General features: G+C 37.8%; 1 protein-coding gene across 2 annotated transcripts in view; it reads left to right on the top strand.

The window, feature by feature from the left end:
• The window catches only part of PLPP1 (phospholipid phosphatase 1), a 96,185-nt gene that overhangs the window by 66,003 nt on the left and 6,722 nt on the right, over positions 1-23,460 (top strand). For both annotated transcript variants that reach the window (XM_070587587.1, XM_070587586.1), the window contains exons 3-4: positions 48-328; positions 19,121-19,178. In XM_070587587.1, the coding sequence (XP_070443688.1) occupies positions 48-328; positions 19,121-19,178 (339 nt within the window). The remainder of the gene's footprint in view (positions 1-47; positions 329-19,120; positions 19,179-23,460) is intronic.

Genomic DNA, 23,460 nt, shown 5'->3' on the forward strand with positions numbered 1-23,460 from the left:
AATGCCTGGTTGCTGCTTTAACATATTGTTTTCTGTTTCTTTTTCAGATGATTATTGGAGAAACCCTGTCTGTTTACTTTAACCTCTTGCACTCAAATTCCTTTATCAGGAATAACTACATAGCCACTATTTACAAAGCCATTGGAACATTTTTATTTGGTGCAGCTGCTAGTCAGTCCTTGACTGACATTGCCAAGTATTCGATAGGCAGACTGCGGCCTCACTTCTTGGATGTTTGTGACCCAGATTGGTCAAAAATCAACTGCAGTGATGGTTACATTGAAAACTACATATGTCGAGGGAATGCACAAAAAGTGAAGGAGGGCAGGTGCGTGTTAAATCTTTAATGCCTGTTTTATCTTGTGTATTTTTGGGATAGGAAGTTTCAGTGACTGGAAGATGAGCCATGCACTAGCTTAGAGAAAGTAGCTAGAGTAATCACTGGGAGGTGAATTAAAATCATATGTTTGATCTATTCACTCTAGTCATTCTTTTTTTCCCATTTTATCCCTATTCTCTATGTAAGAGCATTTTAATGCAACTCTTTTCATCTCTAATGTATAATAATGTGAAATGAACCTTGTAGATTATATACAGTAGTCTCCCCTTATCCACTTTGTGCAGTTTCAGTTACCCATGGTCTACTACAGTCTGAAAATATTAAATGGAATATTCCAGAAATAATCCGTAAGTTTTAAATCACATACCCTTCTGAGTAGCATGATGAAATATTGTGCCATCCCACTCCATGCCACTCGGGACATGAATCATCCCTTTGTCCAGTGTATCCATGCTGTGTATGCTACTTGCCGGTTAGTCACTTAGCCTTCTCAGTTATCAGATCAACTGTTGTGGTATCACAGTGCTTGTGTTCAAGTAACCCTTATTTTACTTAATAATGGCCCCAATAACAGCAAAAGAGTAGTGGTACTGGCAATTTGGATATACCAAAGAAAAGCCTAAAGTGCTTCCTTAAGTGGAAAGGTAAAAGTTCTTGACTTAATAGGGAAAGAAAAAAAATTGCATGCTGTTTGCTAAGATGTACAGTAACAGTATATTTATTATAGTATATTGTTATAATTGTTCTGTTTTACTACTAGTTATTTTTGTTAATCTCTTATTATGCCTAATTTATAAATCAAACTTTACCACAGCTATGCATGTATAGGAGAAAACAGTATATATAGGGTTTGTACTATCCAGGGTTTCAGGCATCCACTGGGAGTCTTTGAACATATCCCTGGCAGATAAGGGGGGACTACTGTAGTCCAGGGTCAGCAAATGTTTTCTTAAGGTGCTAGATAGTAAATATTTTAGGCTTTGTGGTTCATTTGACAACTATCCAACTCTGCCTTTGTACAGGAAAAAGCAGCCTCAGATAATCCTTGAATGAATAGGTGTGGCTGTGTTCCAGTAAAACTTTATTTACATAAATAGTGGCTATCCCAGGGGTTATAGTTTGCCGACTTCTGATCTAGTCCAACCGTGGATGAAGCTCTGCTAGATCTCTTAGTATTCTTAGACTAGATTTCTTGTAAGGTAACTGCATTCATTTCTTGACAGTTCTAGGTCCTCAGATCCTTCTTATAACACCTTTGTTGGGCTGCTTTCTGTATCTGGAGTTAGACATGAATGAAATAGAATGTTTGAAAGCCAAAAGGTCCAACTCCTTTAATTTATGGATGAGCAAACAGAGGCCCAGTAACATTAAATAAAGACATTAATTAGTCATCTCACTAATTAGTAGGCTTAACTCATGTCTCAGAATTGTCAGCCTTACCTTTTGTATATGATTATCCTATTTTAAGATAGCTGTCATTTTCACTTATTTATTCATCATCCAACAGATACTTTCTCTGGGTAAAACATCCTTTGATTGTTTTGTATATATGATTCCCAGACACTTTATTGTTCTTGTTGGTTCTCATGTAAGCTACACAGGCCTGCTAGTAGCCCCCAATCTTTGCATTTCGGGGCATGAGAAAACACCTTATTTAGCTAAGGGTATACACTATGCTACGTGCTTGGGATTCAGCAGTGAAGAAGACAGCACTGGTTCCCACCATAGAGTTTAGTCCAGCAGGGAGCACTTAGAGTAAACAAATAGAGCTTAGTCCAGCAGGGAACACTTACATTAAACAAATAGAACTTAGTCCAGCAGGGAACACTTACATAAACAAATAGAGCTTAGTCCATCAGGGAGCACTTGCAGTAAACAAATAGAGCTTAGTCCAGCAGGGAACACTTACAGTAAACAAATAGAGCTTAGTCCAGCAGGGAGCACTTACATTAAACAAATAGAGCTTAGTGCAGCAGGGAGCACTTACAGAAAACAAATAGAGCTTAGTGCAGCAGGAAGCACTTACAGTAAACAAATAGAGCTTAGTGCAGCAGGGAGCACTTACAGAAAACAAATAGAGCTTAGTCCAGCAGGGAGCACTTACAGTAAACATATAGAGCTTAGTGCAGCAGGGAGCACTTACAGAAAACAAATAGAGCTTAGTCCAGCAGGGAGCACTTACATTAAACAAATAGAGCTTAGTGCAGCAGGGAACACTTACATTAAACAAATAGAGCTTAGTGCAGCAGGAAGCATTTACAGTAAACAAATAGAGCTTAGTCCAGCAGGGAGCACTTACAGAAAACAAATAGAGTTTAGTCCAGCAGGGCGCACTTACATTAAATAAGAGAGTTTAGTCCAGCAGGGAGCACTTACATTAAACAAATAGAGCTTAGTCCAGCAAGGAACACTTACATTGAACAAATAGAGCTTAGTGCAGCAGGGAACACTTACAGTAAACAAATAGAGCTTAGTCCAGCAGGGAGCACTAACATTAAACAAATGGTAACAATGGAATAGAACCTCATTGTTGATAATGAAGCCAAAGAATCAAGAGGCTTTGAATAGCAAGCTTTGAGGTGATAATATGAGGACAGATATGGGTATAAACTCTTAATGAATGAAGAAGGGAAAAGTGACTAGAGCGGTAGGTGGTTGAGAAGTAGATAGTAGAAGGTGGTATTGATTTGAGCTTAGATGAGCAAGCATTTCTATAAGAGGGAGAGGGGAAGAATGGTCCAGAAATGGCATTGAGGAGTGATGAAGGTTCTGGTACCAACACTGGACTCTTAAGATGTGAGATGTGGAGATCTCATTCTCTGCTTTGATAGCACTGCAGGGCCAAGCAGTGTCCTCGGGAGAGGCTGTTTAATTTATTGACTAGGATATGTAGTGAACCTTCAGTGAAGAGTTTGAAGACACAGGGGAACACGGAGGACTTTGAGAAAAGAACTGGAGTTCCAGAGTGTACCATGGAGGAGTTGGGATGGAGGGGATGAACAAATAGCTTGGTTGGAGAAGAAGAAGTTTATTTTGATAGAGATTGCTTCTAATCTATAGATCATTTTGTGAAGAATTGCCATCTTGATATTAAGTCCTCCAATCCATGAATGTGTTATATCTCTCCATTTATTTAGGTTCCCTTTAGTTTCTCTTAACAATGTTTTACTTTTCAGTGTCCATGTGTTGCACACATTTTGTTAAATATATCACTTTTTAATGTTTTTGATGCTATCATGAAAACGTTTGAAAAAATTTTTAAATCTATTTCCAATTGTTTGTTGTGTTTAGAAATACAGCTGGTTTTTCTATTGGCTGTGTTCTGCAACCTTGCTAAATTTAACTAATTTATTAGTAGGAGTAACTTCTTTTATAGATTCCTCAAGATTTTCTCTGTTCCCATTCGTAGTGTCTGTGACTACAGAGTTATACTTTTCCCTTCTATATTACCTTTTATTGCTGTATTATACTGGCTAAGACCTTTAATAAAACCTTGAAAGAAGTGGTGAGAGCAGATGTGCTTGACTTCTTCCTGACCTTAGGTAGAAAGCACTCAGTCTTTCACCATTAACTGTATCACCTGTGTGTTTTTTATAGATGCTCTTTGTTAGGTTTTTATCATGAATGTGTGTTGGATTTTATAAGAGGGGAAGGGGAAGAATGGTCCAGAAATGGCTTTGAGGAGTGATGAAGATACCAGTGCCAAGACTGGACTCTTAAGGTGTGAGATGTGGAGATGTGTGTTAGATGCTTTTTCTACGGCTATTGAGATGGTCATATTTTTCTTCTTTATTCTGTTAATACAGTATATCCCGTTTAGAATATTGAAGCAACTTTTCATTCCTGAAATAAACTCCACTTGGTCATGGTGCATCATATGTTTATCTTAACTAGATTCATTTGCTAATATTTTGTTAAGGATTTTTACTTCTGTGTTCATAAGTGTTATTTATCTATAGTTTTCTTGTGAAGTTTTTGTCTAGCTTTGGTATCAACTATTTGGTATGAAATGTTTGGTAGAATTCACAGTGAATCCATTTAGACTTGGAATTTTCTTTGTGGGAAGATTTTAAACTGTGATTTTGTTTTTTTGAAGAGATGTAGGACGATTCAGGTTGTCTATTTCTTGTATGAGCTTTGGTCATTTGTCTTTAAAGGAATTTATCCATTTCATCTAAATTACCAAATTTATTGGCATCAAGTTGTTCATACTGTCTCCTTACTATCCTTTATTGTCTATAGGAACTGTGAGCTAGCCCCTCTTACATTCTTGCCATTGATAATTTGTGTCTTACCGCTTTTTCTTGAGTGGTCTGGCTGGAAGTTTATCAACTTTATTAATCTTTTTATTAGTTTCATTGGTTTCTTTTGGGTCCATTGATTTTTCTCGTTTTCTGTATTCAATTTCATTTATTTCTGCCCTTATTTTTATTTACTTCCTTCTGCTTGCTTTCAGTTTTATTTACTCTCCTTTTTTGTAATTTCATAAAATGAAAACTTAGATCATTAGCTGTGTCACAGATTTTGATATGTTTTGTCCTCATTTTCATTTAACTGAAAATACTTTCTAATTTCCCTTGTGTTTTCCTCTTTCATCTATGGGTTATTTATCTTTCTGTCATTGATTTCTAGTTTAATTACATTTTGGTCAGAGAACATAATTTGCTTGATTAGAATGCTTTTAATTTATTGAGGTTTGTTTCATTGCCCAGCATATGGTCTGTCCTTGAGAATGTCCCATGTGCATTTGAAGAGAATGTGTGTTCTGTTGTTTTGTGGGTGGAGTGTTCTGTAGATGTCAGTTTGGCCAAGTCGATTGATAGTGTTATTCAAATCTTCTATGGATCTTTATGAATATTCTACAAAGATGTTTTGTCAGTTATTCTTTAGGAGTTTGAAATCTCTATAATTGTTGAATTGTCTTTGTTCTTTCATTTCTGTCAGCTTTTGTTTTATTTATTTTGTGATTCTGCTGTTCAGTGTCTAACATTTATAAGTGTTCTTTTTTCCTGCTGTATGTGCCCTTTTCTGTATGAAATGTTGCTTGAAATATTTTTTTGCCTTAAGTCTGTTTTATCTGATATTAATATTTAGCCACTCCAGTTTTCTTATATTTATTGTTTGGATAGTAATATTTTTCATAAGTAACACATTCGGTTTATTTGACCGAATCTGAACTTAAAGTGTTTGTTAGCTATTTAAAGTATATGGTTGAATCTTGTTTATCTTTTTAATCCAATCTGAAAAATCCCTGCTTTTTGATTAGAGTGTTTAATTCACATTAAATGTATTATCCATATGGATTTATGTCTGCCATTTTGCTATGTGTTTTCTATTTGTCTCATCTCTCTTTTTAAAAAAATTGACGTATAATTGACATATAACATTATATTAGTTTCAGGTGCACTTTTCTTTATCTCTTTTCTGTTTCTCCTATATTGCTTTCTTTTGTATTACGCAAATATTTTTTAGTGTAACATTTTAAATATTCTACTGACATTTTTTCTATTTTTTGGTATTTTTTAGTGTTTCTCTGGGGATTACAGGATACATCTTTTTATCATAATTTACTTCAAATTAATGCTGACTTTCTTATGGCAAAATTAGCCCTTTGTATACAGTATAGCTCTCTGCCCCCAACTTCCATACACACTTTGGGTTATTATTGTCGTATATATTACATCCATATACATTGTAAACCCAACAAAAGAGTGTTGTAACTTTTGATTTAAACAGTCATGTTTAAAGAAATTAATAGAGGAAATTAAGTGAAGATCTCTTTAATGATTAGGAGATTAGTGAATCTTCAGTGAAGAGTTTAAAGAAACTTATTTATAGAATTGGAGTTCCAGAGCCTGCAGTAGAGGGGTTGGGATTCAAGTTACCATCTGATGTTACTTCTCGCAGCCTGAAGAAATTTCTTTAGTATTTTTGTGGCTCATGTTTGCTAGCAACACATTCTTGAAGTCGGGAGGGAGGAGGGCTAAAGAGATGATTAGGCACGTGTGTGTGGTGATGGATTGTAATTAGTCTTTGGATGGTGAACATGATGTAATCTACACAGAAATCAAAATATAATGATGTACACCTGAAAGTTATAATCCAATGTTACTACAATAAAAAAGAAACCAAAACCAAAACGAATTCTCAGTTTTTGTTTATCTGGAAACGTCTTGATTTTGCCTTCATTTTTCAAGAAAGTTTTACTGGATATAAAATTCTTTGATGGTGCTAATTTTCCTTTCCATGTATTGAATGTGTCATTGCACAGTCTTCTGGTTCCATGGTTTCTGATGAGAGATCATCTGTTAATTGTATATGTGATGTATTATGTTCTCTTGTAGTGCTTTCATCAGTTTTACTGTGACGTGTCTAGGTGTTGTTCTGTCTTTACAGTTGTCCTACTTGGAGTTTGTTGAGCTTCTTAATCATTTCACCATTTGAGTCTGAGTTTAGTACTTTCCACTGAGCACCATGCCTGTGTCTCTAATAATCTCTCTCCTACATCACCTAACACAAAATAGACAGGAAAACTCTTTTTTCTCTCAGCAAAAGAATTTAAGGAAGTTGAAACTCCAGAAAATGTCATTGCAAATGATTCTTAAAGGACACAAATTTTTCACACATGTATTGTTTCTCTGGTTCAGGTACATAAATCTTACCTCAAAATTTTCTTCTGACAACATATCTTATTGATAGATTTTTCTTTCTTACACAAGCCATTTGGACAAAATATGAAATAATATGATTTATTTAAAATGATATAAAATAATTACATTTTTCAGTCCATATGTGTCATACTATTTCTTCCTAGTGATCTAAATTGGCCAGCATGTACTATTACTCTGATGGCACTTTTGACTTAAGTACACTTACTTGCTTTACCCATTACCCTTTAAAGTTTCTACACCAACCACATCTAGTTGTACACTTACAGTCATATGGAAGGGTCAGGAAAACAACCTCTTCAAAAGCAGTGTGAATATCTGGGTAACTCAAATTTCAGAACTATATACGTTAAAAATAATTATTTGTAGTTTTCATTTGGAAGATCTGTTGGGCTTCTAAATCAAGGAGAAAGGAAAGTCAACACAGAAATGAAATTTTAAGACGACTTTGTACCTTCTGAGAAAAATGTGATTTCCATCAGTGTTTCCAGAATGAGTTAGTTGTGCCAGTTTCAGAGCCATATAACGTGGTACGTTACAGTGGCTTTGCGTTGCTCTTCTATTGTGGAGCATAGTCTGGTTGGATACAGACTTTCCTATTCCTTTTCTGTTGAATTTTAGAAGTCAGTATCTCAAAAATGCAAAAACATTTCAGACTAGACATTGTCCTATAATCCTAATAGTGTAATCTGTTCTTTTATTTATCTCCACAGCCTGCCCCCTCTAAGTTTTAAGTTTTAAAACTTAAAGGAGAGAAGGGAATGTAAGCACCCAGAATGAGTCATTTTTGTTGCCTAGAAATGAGTCAAGAATTACACCTCCTACAATTTTGGTTTTTGGTCTTGATTTTTTTTCCATTTGTTCTCTTACTTTCTTTTTCTCCTCCTCCCTTCCTGCACATGTGCATGCTCTAGTGCTCTGTCTGATATCACTGATGTTACAGGACTTTTACTGGGTTTCATTTGTGGTGGCCATTGGGTCCAGAACATAGAAGTGAGAACATAAATGGACTAGAATGGAATACTTATTAATTGTAATATCCAGAGAGCTCCTATTCATTATTTAAAATTCATGCCTGGGAATTTGCTGTGAACTAAAAGGTGCTATACTTGTAACAGTAGGGCATCCAACTGCCATGCTTATGCCAGTGGGAATAGCATTACTTTGTTTTTTGAAAAAATTACTAATGAGGCCAGGTAGTTTAGACCTGTAACTCCCTTCCCATGTCAAGATTCTCTTTAGAGAATCTTCAGATCAAATGGCTCTCAGACATTTCTGGTTCATCAGAATCACCTGGAGCACTTAGTAATACACAGATTTCTGGGCTTCATACCCAAGTGTTTGATTTAGAAGGTTTGAGGTGGGGCCTGAGAATTTCTATTTCTGACATGTTCCCAGATGCTACTGCTGCTGTTGATCTTGGGACCACACTTTGAGAACCACTGCTTTATATCACCTGGATTATGGGAACACAACCTTGCATCGCATCTACTGTCAGGATGCAGGAGCTGGTATTCACCCTGTTAGGTAGGGTGAATTTAAGATTCTACACAGCTAGCTGGTCATTTGTGATTATACAGCGTAGAAACTATTGGCTTCTTTAAGAGATTCACTTTTTCCTGGCTTTTATTTAAGTTACATTTATTTAAGCATAAACTCAGTGTTCCTGATCAATTCTGGGTGATTGCTCTCTGGCTGTATGAATCAGATATTTGAGACAAAGTTATTTCTGTTTGGATGATGGCAGCTTTGTATGTTTAGGTGTTTAATTGCAATATGTTGGGTTGAACGTGAGAAATGATTTTCCTCTTCTGTTTTTTAATGCAACCCACATGGAGGTAAATAAAGCTGAAGTTTGAGGGAGTGCCTTCTATAATAGTGAAAATCCATTATAACGAGATTGACTGGTTGTGGTACTAAGTACCTGGTAAAACCTGCTTTATACTTTGAGAGAATGGCTTCTTCTCTGTGGTGTAATTGTAGACATTATTGGATAAGCCTTTATGCTTGTCATTTATTCAGGCTTCTCTGTATTTCTCACCCATGTGTATATCAGTAAACTAGACAACATTCTTTTTAGTCTTATATCTATATGGAAATGTCAGCGTATAGAATGAAAGAGGGGGGATGATTTTAAAAGATCCTTCATCTGTGAAAGGACATGAGTTATTAGTGTGTTTAAAAGGAATGTGACTGCAAGGCCAGCACCTCTTTTACCTCTTCTGGTCTGAATATCACTACCTGACACTTGAGGTTGTAGCTGTGACTGCTTCCTCAGCCCCACACCACCCTGACTCTTTTTGCCCCAGTGTTTCTCATACTTCAGCTCCATTGGTATCTTGTCAGGGGGGTTGTTAAAATATAGATTGCAGGGCCTCACCCCCATAGTTTCTGATGCAGTGGGTCTGGGTGGGGGTGAGGGTGGGAGCAAAAATTTGCATTTCTAAAACGTTCCCAGAAGGTGCTGTGGCTTCTGATCTGAGACCTATTCCATGAAGTTACTAAATTCAACTAATACCTGTTGCTCTTAAGTCCTGGTCAGTGTAGGAGCTACTCAGGTGTGTGTGTTGCTCTTGTGCTGCTCACTACATAGGAGCTGAGATGTGTTTGAAGGTTGTGTGGGTGATAGAAAGTGATACATGCCTTAAAGGAGTGAAGATAAAATACTATAGGAAATCAGAGGATGGTAATACTGCTTCCAGAAGAGGACGCATTTTGGAGGATGAGTAAGGTTGGAATGTGTAGAATTGGGATGGACTGTGTTTCAGGTCCAGGGAGAAGCATGATCAGAGGCAGGCAGGCTGGAGGGGCTCAGGGTATACAGCTCTGTTTTAGTAGACTTAATTTCAGTATACCCTATTTGATTTTTGGAGTTTTGTTTGTTAATTGTTTAATTTATAAAGGCAGTCTGGGGCATTTAAAGCTAAGGGAACTTTGCTTCTTTGTTTAGAAAGTGAAAATGAAATTAGACAACATAATATGTACTTAACTACATACATTCTTATGCAGACTTTTAATTACATTATAAAATTATGCAGAGAATATATGTTCCTTAGTTTTATTTTATGCATTTTACAGCTGTCAAAATACAAGATTGTTAGGGTGTACTTCTTGTGGAGCCACTAAAGTGATATCTTATTCTTGTTTCATGATGGAAGTGGGAGTAGGGAAGGCGGATTTGTTTGTGGTATTTAAAATATGAAAAGTATAAGAATTTTATATTTTCTGGGATAACTAAATAAAAACCCATTTATTATTCAAGAGAAGATTCTACTTTTGCTTGGAAAAAATTGAGCATCTGCTTTATCTTGGTGGTGCTGGGTGTTAGGGATAAAGGTGAATGAAGATGTGATCTCAGTCACAGAGGATGGGAGTTTACCAGAAATTTTTATTTTTTTTTGCTGTACCTCCTGAATTTTTTATAATGAATGTATCGTATGTAATAAAAAAAATTACAGAAGGGGCTGGCTGGGTGGCGTAGTGGTTAAGTTTGCACACTCTGCTTCGGCAGCCTGGGATTTGCTGGTTCAGACCCTGGGCACGGACCTAGCACTGCTCCTCAAGCCATGCTGTGGTGGTGTCCCACATAAAACAGAGGAAGGTTGGCACAGATTGGGCTCAGCGACAATCTTCCTCAAGCAAAAAGAGGAAGATTGGTAACAGATGTTAGCTCACATTTTCTCTCTCTCTCTCTCTTTCTCTCTCTCACACACACACACACACACACACAATTATAGAAATTGCTGTTTAACAAGTCTTGTTCCACCCCTGCTCAGCTTTCAATGTAATGGAGGAAGAAAGTACAATAACAGATGAATTTACGGTAAGAAGGTTGGTGCTGAGTTAGATGTGTTCACTGAGTGCTGTGGGTCTCTTTCCTTTGTGGAGAAAGGGTGATAACTTCAACCCAGCTGTTTAAAAAAGGTTTCTTGGAGGAAACAGTGGTTGAATTGACTCTTGTGTAATAATTATCAAAGAAAAGTGGGAAGCTGATTCCAGGTAGAGGGATACATACACACAGAGGGCAATAAACGGGGTGTGTTGGGAACTGTAAGTAGTTTGGTAGCAGATGATGGTTCTGGAGAGGTTGGTGGGGCTCATGAAGGGTCTGTTTCTCTATGCTCAGCAGTTTGTGCTGGAGAAGGACTTGAAATAGGAGAGGAACATGGTCATGTTTTGTTCTTGTACTTGTAAAACATGTTCAGTTTTCCTCCACTTAATTCTAATCTAAATCTACTAAAATGGGCACCTAAATGTATGATAGGAATTGCTGTAGCTTCCTTTTCTTTTAACAGCAGAAGGAGGTGAGAATCTACAGGAAATGTGACTTTTTGCCTCCTCTCCATTGGGTAGAAAGCTTTCTCTAAGTATTGCAGCATTCTGCTAGTCCTGTGGTGATACGAGCTCTAGTGTTGTCATCTGGTCTAAGCTGAAAGGAATCGACAGTGACCTTTCTGGCCAGCTTCCTGTTGGGCTCTAAGAATTTTACATCTGTGTGGGACTCTGCCTCTTCCCTCACCACTGGCAGTGTCTGCTTCAGCTCCAACCTGAAGTTCTGTATGGGTATAATACTGAAGACGCTTTTATTGATGTCCTGAGCCTCATCCTCCTGGACACTCGTGACCAGGAGTTAGTGGTGATTTTATGTCTGCATTTGGGTTGGAAGTGGAGCGTTCTGGCCGGGTGGGAATAGGCATTCTCGGCCTTGGTGCTGTCTTTCTGGGGGAGGGCTTAAACCACAAGTCTCAAGATCTTGCCTCTAGCTAGCAATCATGCCTCTTAGAAAAATAAACACCTTAGAAAGCGCTTTAGAATTATCTTTCCTTCTGTTTTACTCTGAAATCTTTTTCCTTTCATCAAGGGTGGTCTCCTTGTTCAAGGAGTTTTAAAAGGGGGGTGGTAGGCAAGGGATTATTAGTGACCGCATTGGGATGCTTTACAGTAGTGTGTCCTCATTTAATCCATCACTTGCCTCTTGTTTCTTTTCTAATTGTTTTAGATAGGGTGGCTTTAGTTATTTGGAGTCCTTTTGCGGCAAGTTAGGAACTTTTCCCTCATGCCAAAGGAAATTTGTGACCTTTCTTCCCCCAGCTAGTACACCTATGTATGTTTTACCTTCAGTAACCTTTGTCACAACGTCATCTCTCCTCGTCTCTTGTTAGAGTCACAGTTTTCCTGCTGAGACTTTGGAACCATTTCTTCCCCAGTCACCTGATTTTTAAGACACACCCACTTCTACTTTCCTTTATCTCAGAGTTCCCAGCGACTGCCTGCTTTCTAGAGTCCTGGTTTTTTGGGTAAGATTCTTCCATAAACAGAAGATAGATGATCATTTGTTTTTAATCATCAAATGGTTCACTAAATCAGGAGTTGGAGATACCCTACACTCATAGCGATTATGTCCTACTTTTTCCTCCTCCTTTTTCATGGTTCTGCTAGTTTCTTTCCTTTAAGGTTCATGATCTCATATCTGCAGATATTAGATTGTTCAGTATATGATTTGCTGATGTTAGTAGCTATGAGGTGGTATTTGATGCATTAATTTTAATGAATTAAATAGAATAGTCACATCTATTTTATTCAGATAGGCATGTCACTTTTATGTATAAAGCAGCCTTGTTAAAATTGGCCCTGTATAATGTAGCAGAGCTTTAAATAGAAATATAATAAAATCATTGTAAAAATAATTGAAGGCATATATGACAAGGTTTTCACTGCTGATGGAATAATTTCTTAATCTCTGGGTGGTTCAAGGAAATAAGATGAATTTGCATGATTTTTTGTTGTATTTTGTTTAAATTAAATTTGGTTGGGACCAACTTATATTCCTTTACCATTTATTACCTTCGTCTTTGTACCCTTTGGGAGGAGAGAGACCCTGTGGTTCTTATATTTCCAGACATTTCTAGAAATCTGATCTCTTTAAAAAAAATCTTCCCTTTCAGACACACATAACATGTTTATTGGCTCTGTTGCTTGCAGTAACCACAGAGTTAATATACTGAGTTTCAATGGTTTTAAATTGTGTGCACATATTTTTATTGGCAACACAACTTGTGATATATAAAAATACTTATAAATGTGACAGCATTTTATTGAGATGTGAGAACAGGTTTCAGGACCTGAGTCACTCTTGGGTTCTGGGCATGAGTTTGTAGGTAGGGAGCTGCAACTGTTCTCCAAATAGTGGCTCCCTCAGCAGAGCCACACTCAGGGAAACTACTGCTCAGGAAGAGGAGTTGGGGGGGGGGGGAGGTGTATGTGTGTATGTGTATATATTTAGTGGGGAAGAGGTTTGTAGGAAGTTTTTAGCAGGCATATCAAAGATATTTTGATTGCTTTTATGTACTTTTTTTGGTGAGGAAGATTGGCCTGGAGCTAACATCTGTGCCAATCTTCCTCCATTTTGTAAATGGGGTGCTCCCACAGCATGGCTTAATGAGTGGTAGGTAGGTCTGCACCCAGGATCTGAACCTGCGAACCCTGGGCCACTGAAGTGGAGTGCATGAACTTAACCACTACACCACTGGCTGGCCCCTTGATTACCTTTAAAAAATTTTTTTCATTTATATCATCCTTGTAGTAATAAGGTTGTGTTTCCAGTATTTTCACTGGAAAACGTGAAAGTTTTTTTAACCCCCGTTTGATATCTTTCCCTAGAGCCACTATTAACAGTTTTGTGTATCCTTTCAGTTATTTTTCTATGTATTTTTATATTAAATGTGAAATTATATAGTTTCTGTGGTTTAAATAAATGTCATATTTCTAAGTATGTCCTGGAGACAATTTTTTTTTTGTCAGTTCACATAGAGTTATTTAATTCAATTTAGCTAACTTATGGCATTCAGAAGAATAGTGACAGAACCATCTTCTTGGGTCCTAGCTAGCGGTGTTGAAGCAGACATCTTTGTGCTCGTGTGTGTTTCTCTAGGATAGATGCCTTTGAGTGGAATTACTGGGTCAAAAAATATGTTGTTTTTACAGATAGATACTGCCAGACCACTCTCTGAAAAGCGTGTGTTCATATCCGTGCAGGGTGAAAGTACCCACTTTCCCCATTCGTCGCCTATCTGATTCCCCAAGTGCCTTAGATGTAATACTCTTTTAGGTAATAACCTGATGTCTCATTGCTTAAGGATTTAGCATAGTTATTTGTTGTAAAAATCCTTTTGAAATAAAGTAGGACTAATACTTGGGAAACTGTTCACTAAAGGTCATTGTTCATATGTGCATTTGTATGTGACATATCTTAACTTTTTTAGAGATCAGTCCATATTTAAAGATTATCACAATAAGGGAAACTTATGTCCTTCAAGTTAATTTGCTGTTGTGTAAACTTTAAAATCAGACAATAAAATTTGGAGAAAATGCCTCATATTGCAGTTTGACTTCCTTTTATTTGGGCTTTAGAGTGTACAAAGGACAAATTAGTATTCTTTTAAAATGACTGATTACACATTGACAACATTTGTTTTTTCACAGATTGTCTAAGTTCTTCTTTGTCTCTTTCATTCACACGTGTTGCCATGTATAAGCTGTGACTCCTTTCTGACGGGTGCTTCCTGCCCAGATATGGCAGAATTAACGTTGCTGCTGGGTTTGCCTGCCATTCACAGGAGTGGAATCATGGCATGATGGGAAAGAGTTGGGAAGACTAAGATTTGAGCCTCAAAGAGATGTGACTTTCGAGCAAGTTACTGAACCTCTGGGAGGTTCTATTTCTCTATATGTAAAATAGAATTGACAGTCCCTACCATAGGGGTTTTTGTAAAGAGTGGGAAGACTGTGCATTGAGTACGTCCACATAGAAGGTACTCAGTGGCTTTTAATCGTTAACAGTCTTTTGACAACCTTTCTGCCTTGGAATGCTTTAGGAATCAATTTCAGGATGATTTTTAGGAGAAAAAAGGAAGTTCTTCTAATTTGCAGCAGAGCCAACTTTGGCATGCCCAGTGAGTACTGGGTGGAATAGCAATAATTGGAAACATCTGTGAACACTGGCCACTTTATAATTAAGAAAATGTGCCAAACTCTTTTGTCTGCTAGTAAAGCAACTGATTTTAGATAACATTTTATCAGTCCTGTTTAAAAAAAGCCTGCTTCCATTTATGGCAGACATGGAGGACTAGAAATGCTTACTGATACAGTTCAACTAAACGTGCTGGATAATATTTTACACATACACATATGCACATGTTTGTATGTATTATGTATTAAAATATAAGTCTTAAAACACATATAAGTCTCTTAAATAAATAGCTGAGCTGGCAGGAGAGTAAAGGAATTTTTATGAGGCTGAGATCAGTTAGTGCTATAGATCTCATGTGTGCCCTGAAAGTACGTGCCAATTCCTGGTAGCCTAGAGCCTCAGTTTTGATAGGCTCTGAACATGGGCACAGGAGGTAAAGGCTGAGGCCAGAGCAGAGTAAAAAGACAGGTGAAAGGCCCATGGATAATGTAAGGACTTCCCAAAGGGCAACATCCTCCCAGGAAGCACTATCGAAAGAATTCTTAACCACAATACCGCACTCACACTGTTCTGGGCCAAAATTCATACTATGTGGCTTAAAAAAAACACAAAACCTTAGAAGTTTAAAGTGGATTGGTAGTGAACCCAGCAGAAGAGAACACACATCTTCTGTGGAAGAACTGTCTTTAAACCAAGGCCTGTAAGATTTCCCACAGATAGAGTCCCAAGGACATGAGCTCATATTCTAATATTAATGAACGTACACTGAAACAAGCTACCCTAAGTGAGAGTGAGGAGATACAACAAACTACATAAACTCTCAAAGACTGCAAGTGTTAGATACCATATAGAATATAAAATCAGTATGTCTACTGTATAGATGTACATAAGAGATTGAGAATATGATGTCGGATGATGAGAATCAAAATTGACCAGATAGATTTGAAAAAGAACCAAAGAGATCTTCAATAAATAACATATATAGTAATTTAAATAAAAAAATAGACTGATTAAGTAGATTAGACACAATGAAAGGGAGGACTGAAATGGAAGATAGGCCTGAAGAGACCAAGATTAAAAACACAAAAGAAAAGTTAAGTGATATGGAGGGATAGAAATGAAAATATCTAACATGTTGAATCAGAATCCCACAAAAAGATAATAGGATGGAGGATACACAATATTCAAAGATATAATGACTGAGACCTATTCAAAATTGGTGAAGTATACAAATCCTCAGATGTAGGAAGCCAATGAATACTAAATCAGATAAATAAAAGGAATACGTGATAGTGAAACTGCAGAATATTGAAGACTTTGTCGGGGAGAGGGAGTGATTACAGACAGATAACTCAGAAAGGGATGGCAGACAGATGGCCTATATCTTAACAGTGAAAGTAGAAGCCAGAAGATAGTATAATGATATCCTCAAAGGGATGAGGAGAAAATCATCAACCTAGAATTCTATACTCAGGAAAACCATCATTCAAGAATGAATGCAAAGGAAAGACATTTTCAAACTAAAAAGAATAGCTAAAGTTGTAACTGTTTTGTGCTTTTTAACTGTGGGGAGGAAAAGGGGAAGAAAGTTGGGTGGTAGGGGAAGAGCAGCAAGATGTCGTTTATTTGTGATTTAACCTCCCTATGAGCACCAAAATACTTATTAGTAAATTCCATTTTAAAAAATTAAGAAAGACTTTATGTGAGTTGATTACCTCTGATGACTGATAACGGCTGGATTTAGTTGTCTTGATGTGGATGTTGGAATAGAGACGGAAGGATGAGGAATTGAGGAGTGGGAACTCACAGACACTGTAGGGGGTGGGTGGATGGCTGTGTGGTTCAGGCCGAGTTTCACGAGCTCTGCCAGGAGAAAGGGATGCCCTGGCTGACAAATGTAAGGAAAAAAAAAGCAAACCTAAATTTGCCACTGGGGAATAGAATCCCATTCACAGTAACTTATATAGTCAAGACGAGTCTACTTGCTCATTGTTTAATAGACCATGCCCCAGAGTTAGTGAAAACAGGTAGATTTCAGAATACATTTTTATCTCTGTAAATTTTGTTTCTGAAAAGACTTTCCTAAGTTTTGATGGAAAGCTGGCTTAAATTGTTAGAATCGGTCTGCCTTCATCAGAGGGGCTATAATGAATTGAGATGGTAGTCTAGGATTGGTTAAAATCTAAGAACAGGGCAAGGTTCTTAGGTCAAGGCCAAAATCTTAAACATTTTGGTTCAGGTCATGATGAAAATACTGCATTTCAATGACTCTTTGGATTTTATTAAACTATCCATACAATTATTTGTTCATTTGTTAATTATGGACATAATAAGATGCTCTTAAGAGCTATGTTTCCTAGAGACTCCAATAAAGAGTTAGATTTGTATGGAATATGAAAATAATTTGAAGTTATGTTTTTGGTGTTTTATTCTGATTTCTTTTTAATAGAAATAAAAGTCCATATTACCATGACCTGTTTGATAACTTACTGTGGGTGAAGATTTAGAGATTGAGGTTGAGTAGAGTTCTCCCTTTACATTTTTAATCCCTGTCTGTCCAAGTCAGAGCCAGACTTCCTTGGCGGATTCTCTGCTGAATAAAATACCTGTTTCTGTATTCAAATAAAAAACTGAAAGCATTTTGTTTTCAAGTAATGAAATTACCCTATGACTGCGTTAGAACTGTTCAAAATTATTACATGAATTTGGAATTTATGATTTTGTGGCACAGTGTGCCATGAATACTCTGAACATGGTTTTAGTTGAAACCTACTTGGCTTTGAGAACATTTCTATCATCATGCTCATGTTGGCTTGATGGGATTTGACAGTCCTTGAAACTGGCTTTTATTAACTTGTAGGCTCTTCAATATAACTTCTGAAACTAACTAGAAAATATGTACAGAACTCTGCTCTAATTATCTGATTTAAAATACGGATTTGTATGGATCAATTCTCTACGGCCTAATAGTTGGTATGGCTGAAAGTGATTTATTTTTCTTGTTTTACACAGATGAAACCCAGAATAACTATCAGGTTTAATTATGTGATTCCTGGTTGGCACAAGGAGTTAGAATATTCTCTTTCATAGGAATGTATCTGGTTACAAAAAAGACTATCACAATTCTTGGTAGAATCGTCGTCAATATATGCTTAAGAAATCTCCACTCTCCCACCTACCGTCACTTGCTAAACATGCACAGACTTTCTGATGTGTTTTAGGAGTCTTTTCTCCTCTCTGAATCCAGTGAACCAAATTCCTTTTGAACCAAGCAGGGTGTAATAAGTCAAATACTGAAGAGCCTGTTCCTCTTTTGTTCTTATTCATACGTAGGGAAAGCAGTCAGGAGAAACATTCTAATTATTTGCATGATACATTTTTTGCACGGCATACTTTTACTGCATCAACGTGCTTGCCTTTTCTGCATCAGTGGCTAATACTATGTAAGCAGAACTTAGATCATGAGTGTTAGTGAGCTCTCTCTTTTTCCAAAGTGCCGTAAAATTAAATTTTGCAAGCATTCCGTCATTTTTAGGTAGGATGATGGTACTCAGATGTTTATAGAATATAATATTGAAAGAGGTGATTCATCTGGTACAGGACTGTCAGAATACAATGTTAATAAATGTCAAACAAAGCACTTAATCTGGAGGGAAATCTAAGCCAAGATGTGTGCCCACTTAAAATGCTAAAATATTAAATTTTAAAAATTGCTATTTATTTTTTGAAAGTAGTCAACTTTTGAGTGTTCCAAAGGAATTATTACTGTTATTCAGGGACAAACCCTTCAAGTAGAAAATAAAACTTAAATCATGGTCACATAAATTTATATGTAATAAAGTCAGGCCATTTATGCTAGTTATGGCTTGTCAAGTACTACTTTAGAAATGCTTGGCAAGTTGGTTCTCAATGACTCATTACCCATCCTGAAAGCTTCAATAACATGTTACTGTATAGAAATTAGACCTCAGACCCTCCTAGGACTCTAATATTCCTGTCCTAACTGCCACTCTACCCACCCTTCTAATTCCTAAAGGTGAAGGGAGGGAGCTGTGTGCACTGGGGAGGTAGGGAGATTTATGAATCAAGAATATCCTCTACTTCTAGGAGAGAAAATTAACTTTTCTTTTCTTTCTTTTCTAGATTGTCCTTTTACTCAGGCCATTCCTCATTCTCCATGTACTGCATGCTGTTTGTGGCAGTAAGTACTCTGTATCTGTTGATAGTGGGTTACGTGCTGCGTGCAATTTGTGTTCAGTTGTGGTGTCCTCTCCTGCGTGGCCACCTTCAACATTCTCGTGTGCCTTAGCTTCTCAGTCAACTGGACTCCATTGCTGGTGGCAGTAAGTTCGGAGGAATGGATGCCTGCGCTTCTGTCAAAGCCAGTTACAATTGTTTGAAAGTATTTTTGTCCTTTACTAAGAGGTAGCAAACAGGCACAGTGTATGCATTGGGAACCTTCAGGATAATAGGGAGTTTTCACTTTTGAAGTAGGTTTTTTTTTTTCACAGTTAATCAGCAAGTCGGCAAACGTGGTGCTAAGAATTAGTTGGTGTGTGCCCTTACTTTGGGAATATTTCCTGAGGAGGTTTTCTGGAACATACAAAGAGCTGCTGTGTAATCACAGCAGGTCACTGATCTGAAATACCAGGCCCAGGAGACGCTGCTGCTTGATAACCGCACCCTAATTGGGCGCCCAGCATTGTCTGCTCAGTGTGGGCATGGAACAGCCTGGCTTCTTTCCTCCTGAGGGTGCTGGGGTGAGAAGTTGAGCTTTGATTATTGGATGTGAAGGCAGCTGCTGTTGCTCCTATTTGAGCAGGGTTTATGGTCCTTCAACTTCCTGAAGCATTTCCCAGACTGCTTTCCATGGGACTTGAAAGGTTTCAACTTCTGGGAGAGCTACTTGCTGCTTCAGAAGGAGCCTGTCATTATACAGTTTCCAGGTCCAATTTTAATTGCTAACCCGTACAGCAGCATGGCAGTTTGCACTTGCATTATGCAAAGTGAAGAGGTTAGAAAAGATTTGTACCCACGTTTTGCATATCAAACTAGAGATGAATGTCTATGGAGAGTGACTGATGGGAAGACCACGCTTTAGGGCACATGTAAGGGGTCTTTAAAGTTTGATTTAATTGACTTTTATTTTTTATAATGTCTTCTCTGTGTGTCTCTATGTATAAAATTATCAGAATTTGATGGGAAAAGAGGGGGGAGAAAATCTCGATCCTAACAGATCAACTATAATTTTTGCCATAATTTTCTTTATAAGTGGATTTTTATATAGTTGTGCTCTGTAAATTTGCTGTTTCCTGTTTTTTCCTCCCTTGGATTACAGTAAGTGCTGTATGAGTATTTAATGCTTAGATTAAAAATCCCTCATGTGTAATAATAAGAGTAGACTGCTGGGAATTAACTGGTCTCATTTAGAGAGAATTTAAAATAAGTTTTACCAGAATCTTGCTTTTATTTGAAAAACCAGTTCCAAAAGTTAAAAGAATGTAAAGTTGCCGTTGTGTTATATAAAATTCAAACCCACAACTTCAAAACCATTATAATAGAGCTAAATTTTGGCTTCTTCAGCATTTCTGGAAATTGCAAGGCTTTCATCTTATGTTAATTTAATTTTGTGAGGAAGCAACAGGATACCAATTCAGCAGAATTTAGGGCTTCCTTTTGAAAACGCACACCCAAATCTTTCTGAAAATGTGCATGGGAAATGTGACCTATTTGAAGATAGTAACAACTACTATTCTAATATCCTCAGTTCATTTATCTTATTAGGAAAACTTCGCATTCTTTCTACAAGGAGCCATCGTATTTTTTTCTTTTTAAATAGGGCATGAGGACTGGAGGAGAAGGGGAAGGCAGGGCAATGGCTGGAGCCATTAATATCCTGAGAACTTTCCCCAAAGCAGACATTTGTGACTACACTAAATGGCTTTTGAAGGTGTGGACATGTTTTGTGTGCCCCAGAGCCAGAGCTCACCAGGGCAGCTTTTGTGGTTTGTTAGTCACTCACCTGTGTGTCAGTATCTTTATGCGAGAGACCTAAGAATCTGAGATTTAGTTGATATTGATGATTGGAATTTACACTACTTGAAATTTTGACTCATTCTGATAACCCCCAGGAGGTAAGTGAGGAGGGATGATTGCCACCCTTTTACACATGGGGAGACGGGGGCTTTGGGAGGAGGGTGCTCAAGTCTGTAAGCTCTCTCGTGGTCTCTTGTTACTCAGGCTCCCGTACTTTGTTGATTGATTACTTGATCTGAACCCTAGCCCACTAATTTTGAAGAAGGTCAGGTGATGCAGATCTCTGGAAGTAAAATGGTGACTTGACACACAACTTTGACCCACTGTTTTTAATTCTAAAGAATTATCTCACATATATCATATTCCATACCTTAGAAGTTTTTGCTCTTCTTCTTTGTTCCCTTGACCCTTCTCAAAACATGTGTATATATGGTCAAATAGAAACTTTCACTGAGGGCTCTTTTGTGAAATATGATAAACGTATAGAGGGTCTCGAGGGTAGGCCTGCTCTGTGGACACCCAGGAGCATATGAGGAGGCAAATTAGGGATATAAGCAGAGGGAAGATTACCTTACTGTAGTTTGGTAATTGGGTCAGTATAAGCCATTTAGATGTAAAGTTATAATGGAAAAACAAATTTAGATAAATAGGTTTGTCATAGACCCAGGCCTTTCTGCAGCAGAAAGACCAGTGCAACCATGCACTGCCTTTCACTGACTGTAAGCAGTGGAAATATTTACTTGATGTGAGTGTAGGCCCCAGCTTTTATTTCAGCCCCTGAATACACAGATGTCTTCTTGCTTTCCAGCTTTTCACATTTATGTACAACACTTCACCACCACCAGCCTCCCCCCTGAAGAAAATTCCCTAGGCGATGACTCATCCTTTCCCTAGGCATCTTGGCATCATAGGTTAGTCCCAGATTTGGGTGGAGATGTAGTCATTTAAATCCTCTCTGAAGACAGTCTTTGATAGCCAAAACTTCCCTGTCAAGAATTTCGGACACCCAGAAATTAACTTCTAGTTAAAAACATCTCTTAAAGAAAATACCCTGACCATTGTTGTTCTCCTGGCAGGCGGCCCAGCCCTGCACACTTCACAGTGCCGGGAGAGTCGGCCCCTGTGAGAACCACCTAGGCTGTCTTCTTCGCACATGGCCAGTTCGTGTGCTTAGTGACTCCCCCTGAATTTGGGTGAATGCCCAAGATTCCAAATTCACTTGGTTGTTCAGGGAAAGAGGCATGGTGTGAGACTGTCCTTTGTTCAGTACAGTGAGGAATATACTAAAACACTTTAACCAGCACCATCCTATTGAGGCTGAAATCCCAGACTGGTTATATTACTGCCTGTTATGAAATTCCTGTGTAAATTACTATTGTGGGGGCCCAAGCACCTCTCAGTGTTTTTGCTTCAGCTAGACTCCCCTCCCTGCCACAGGATGCCTCGTATCTGGGCCTTGCCCCCTCCTCTGTGTTTGGACAGTGCTGCCTGCCATCTCAGTCTTCCTGACTCTTTGACACCACTCACTTTCCTCAGGATTTGTATAATCGCTCATCTGGCATTGACCATACACTGCCTAGCATCGTTGATATTTCATGAAGATATTTCCCAAAGTGTGGATTAATGCTAAGCATTGGGCAAATGAACAAGTCATTTTAAGGTGGGATTCGAGATCTAAGTTTAAGAACTCTGAATCCTGAAGATGGTAAAATTGAAGTCTAGAGATGACTAAACTGAGGCCTGCCTTACAGTGTTCATCTGTCATCAGATGTAGGTGGAACGATACATTGGTTTGCCTGGCTTGGTCTTAGAAGCAGTGTTTGAAAATAAGTCGACCAACCTATGTTTCTTTGTGTTGAGCATGCTATAGTTAGTCTAGTTCAGGGCTTGGCAGGTTTTTTCAGTAAAAGATCAGATAATATTGAGGCTTTGTAGGCCACATACAGTCTCAGTTGTATATTTTCTTTAAATAAAGCTTTAATAATGTGAAAACCATTCTTAGTTCACAAGCAACCCCTTGACTCTAGTTGAAAACGAAAAAAAACCCCCTATTTTTAAGAACAGAGTATTAAGAGACTTCATGAGACAACAGCATTTTTCAGTTAAGTGTTACAGGGTCAGTCAAGGTAAGGCAAAATAAAAATAAAACCAACTTCAAAAAATATCTTGTTTAAGGGGCTGGCCCCGTGGCCGAGTGGTTGAGTTCGCGCGCTCCGCTGCAGGCGGCCCAGTGTTTCGTTGGTTCGAATCCTGGGCGCGGACATGGCACTGCTCGTCAGACCACGCTGAGGCAGCGTCCCACATGCCACAACTAGAGGAACCCACAACGAAGAATACACAACTATGTACCGGGGGGCTTTGGGGAGAAAAAGGAAAAAATAAAATCTTTAAAAAAAAAAAAAATATCTTGTTTAACAATCAGATTTTAAAGGTGAGATAGTACAGTT

This window comes from Equus przewalskii, chromosome 20 (genome assembly GCF_037783145.1).
Source record: "Equus przewalskii isolate Varuska chromosome 20, EquPr2, whole genome shotgun sequence".
NCBI classification, from domain to species: domain Eukaryota; kingdom Metazoa; phylum Chordata; class Mammalia; order Perissodactyla; family Equidae; genus Equus; species Equus przewalskii.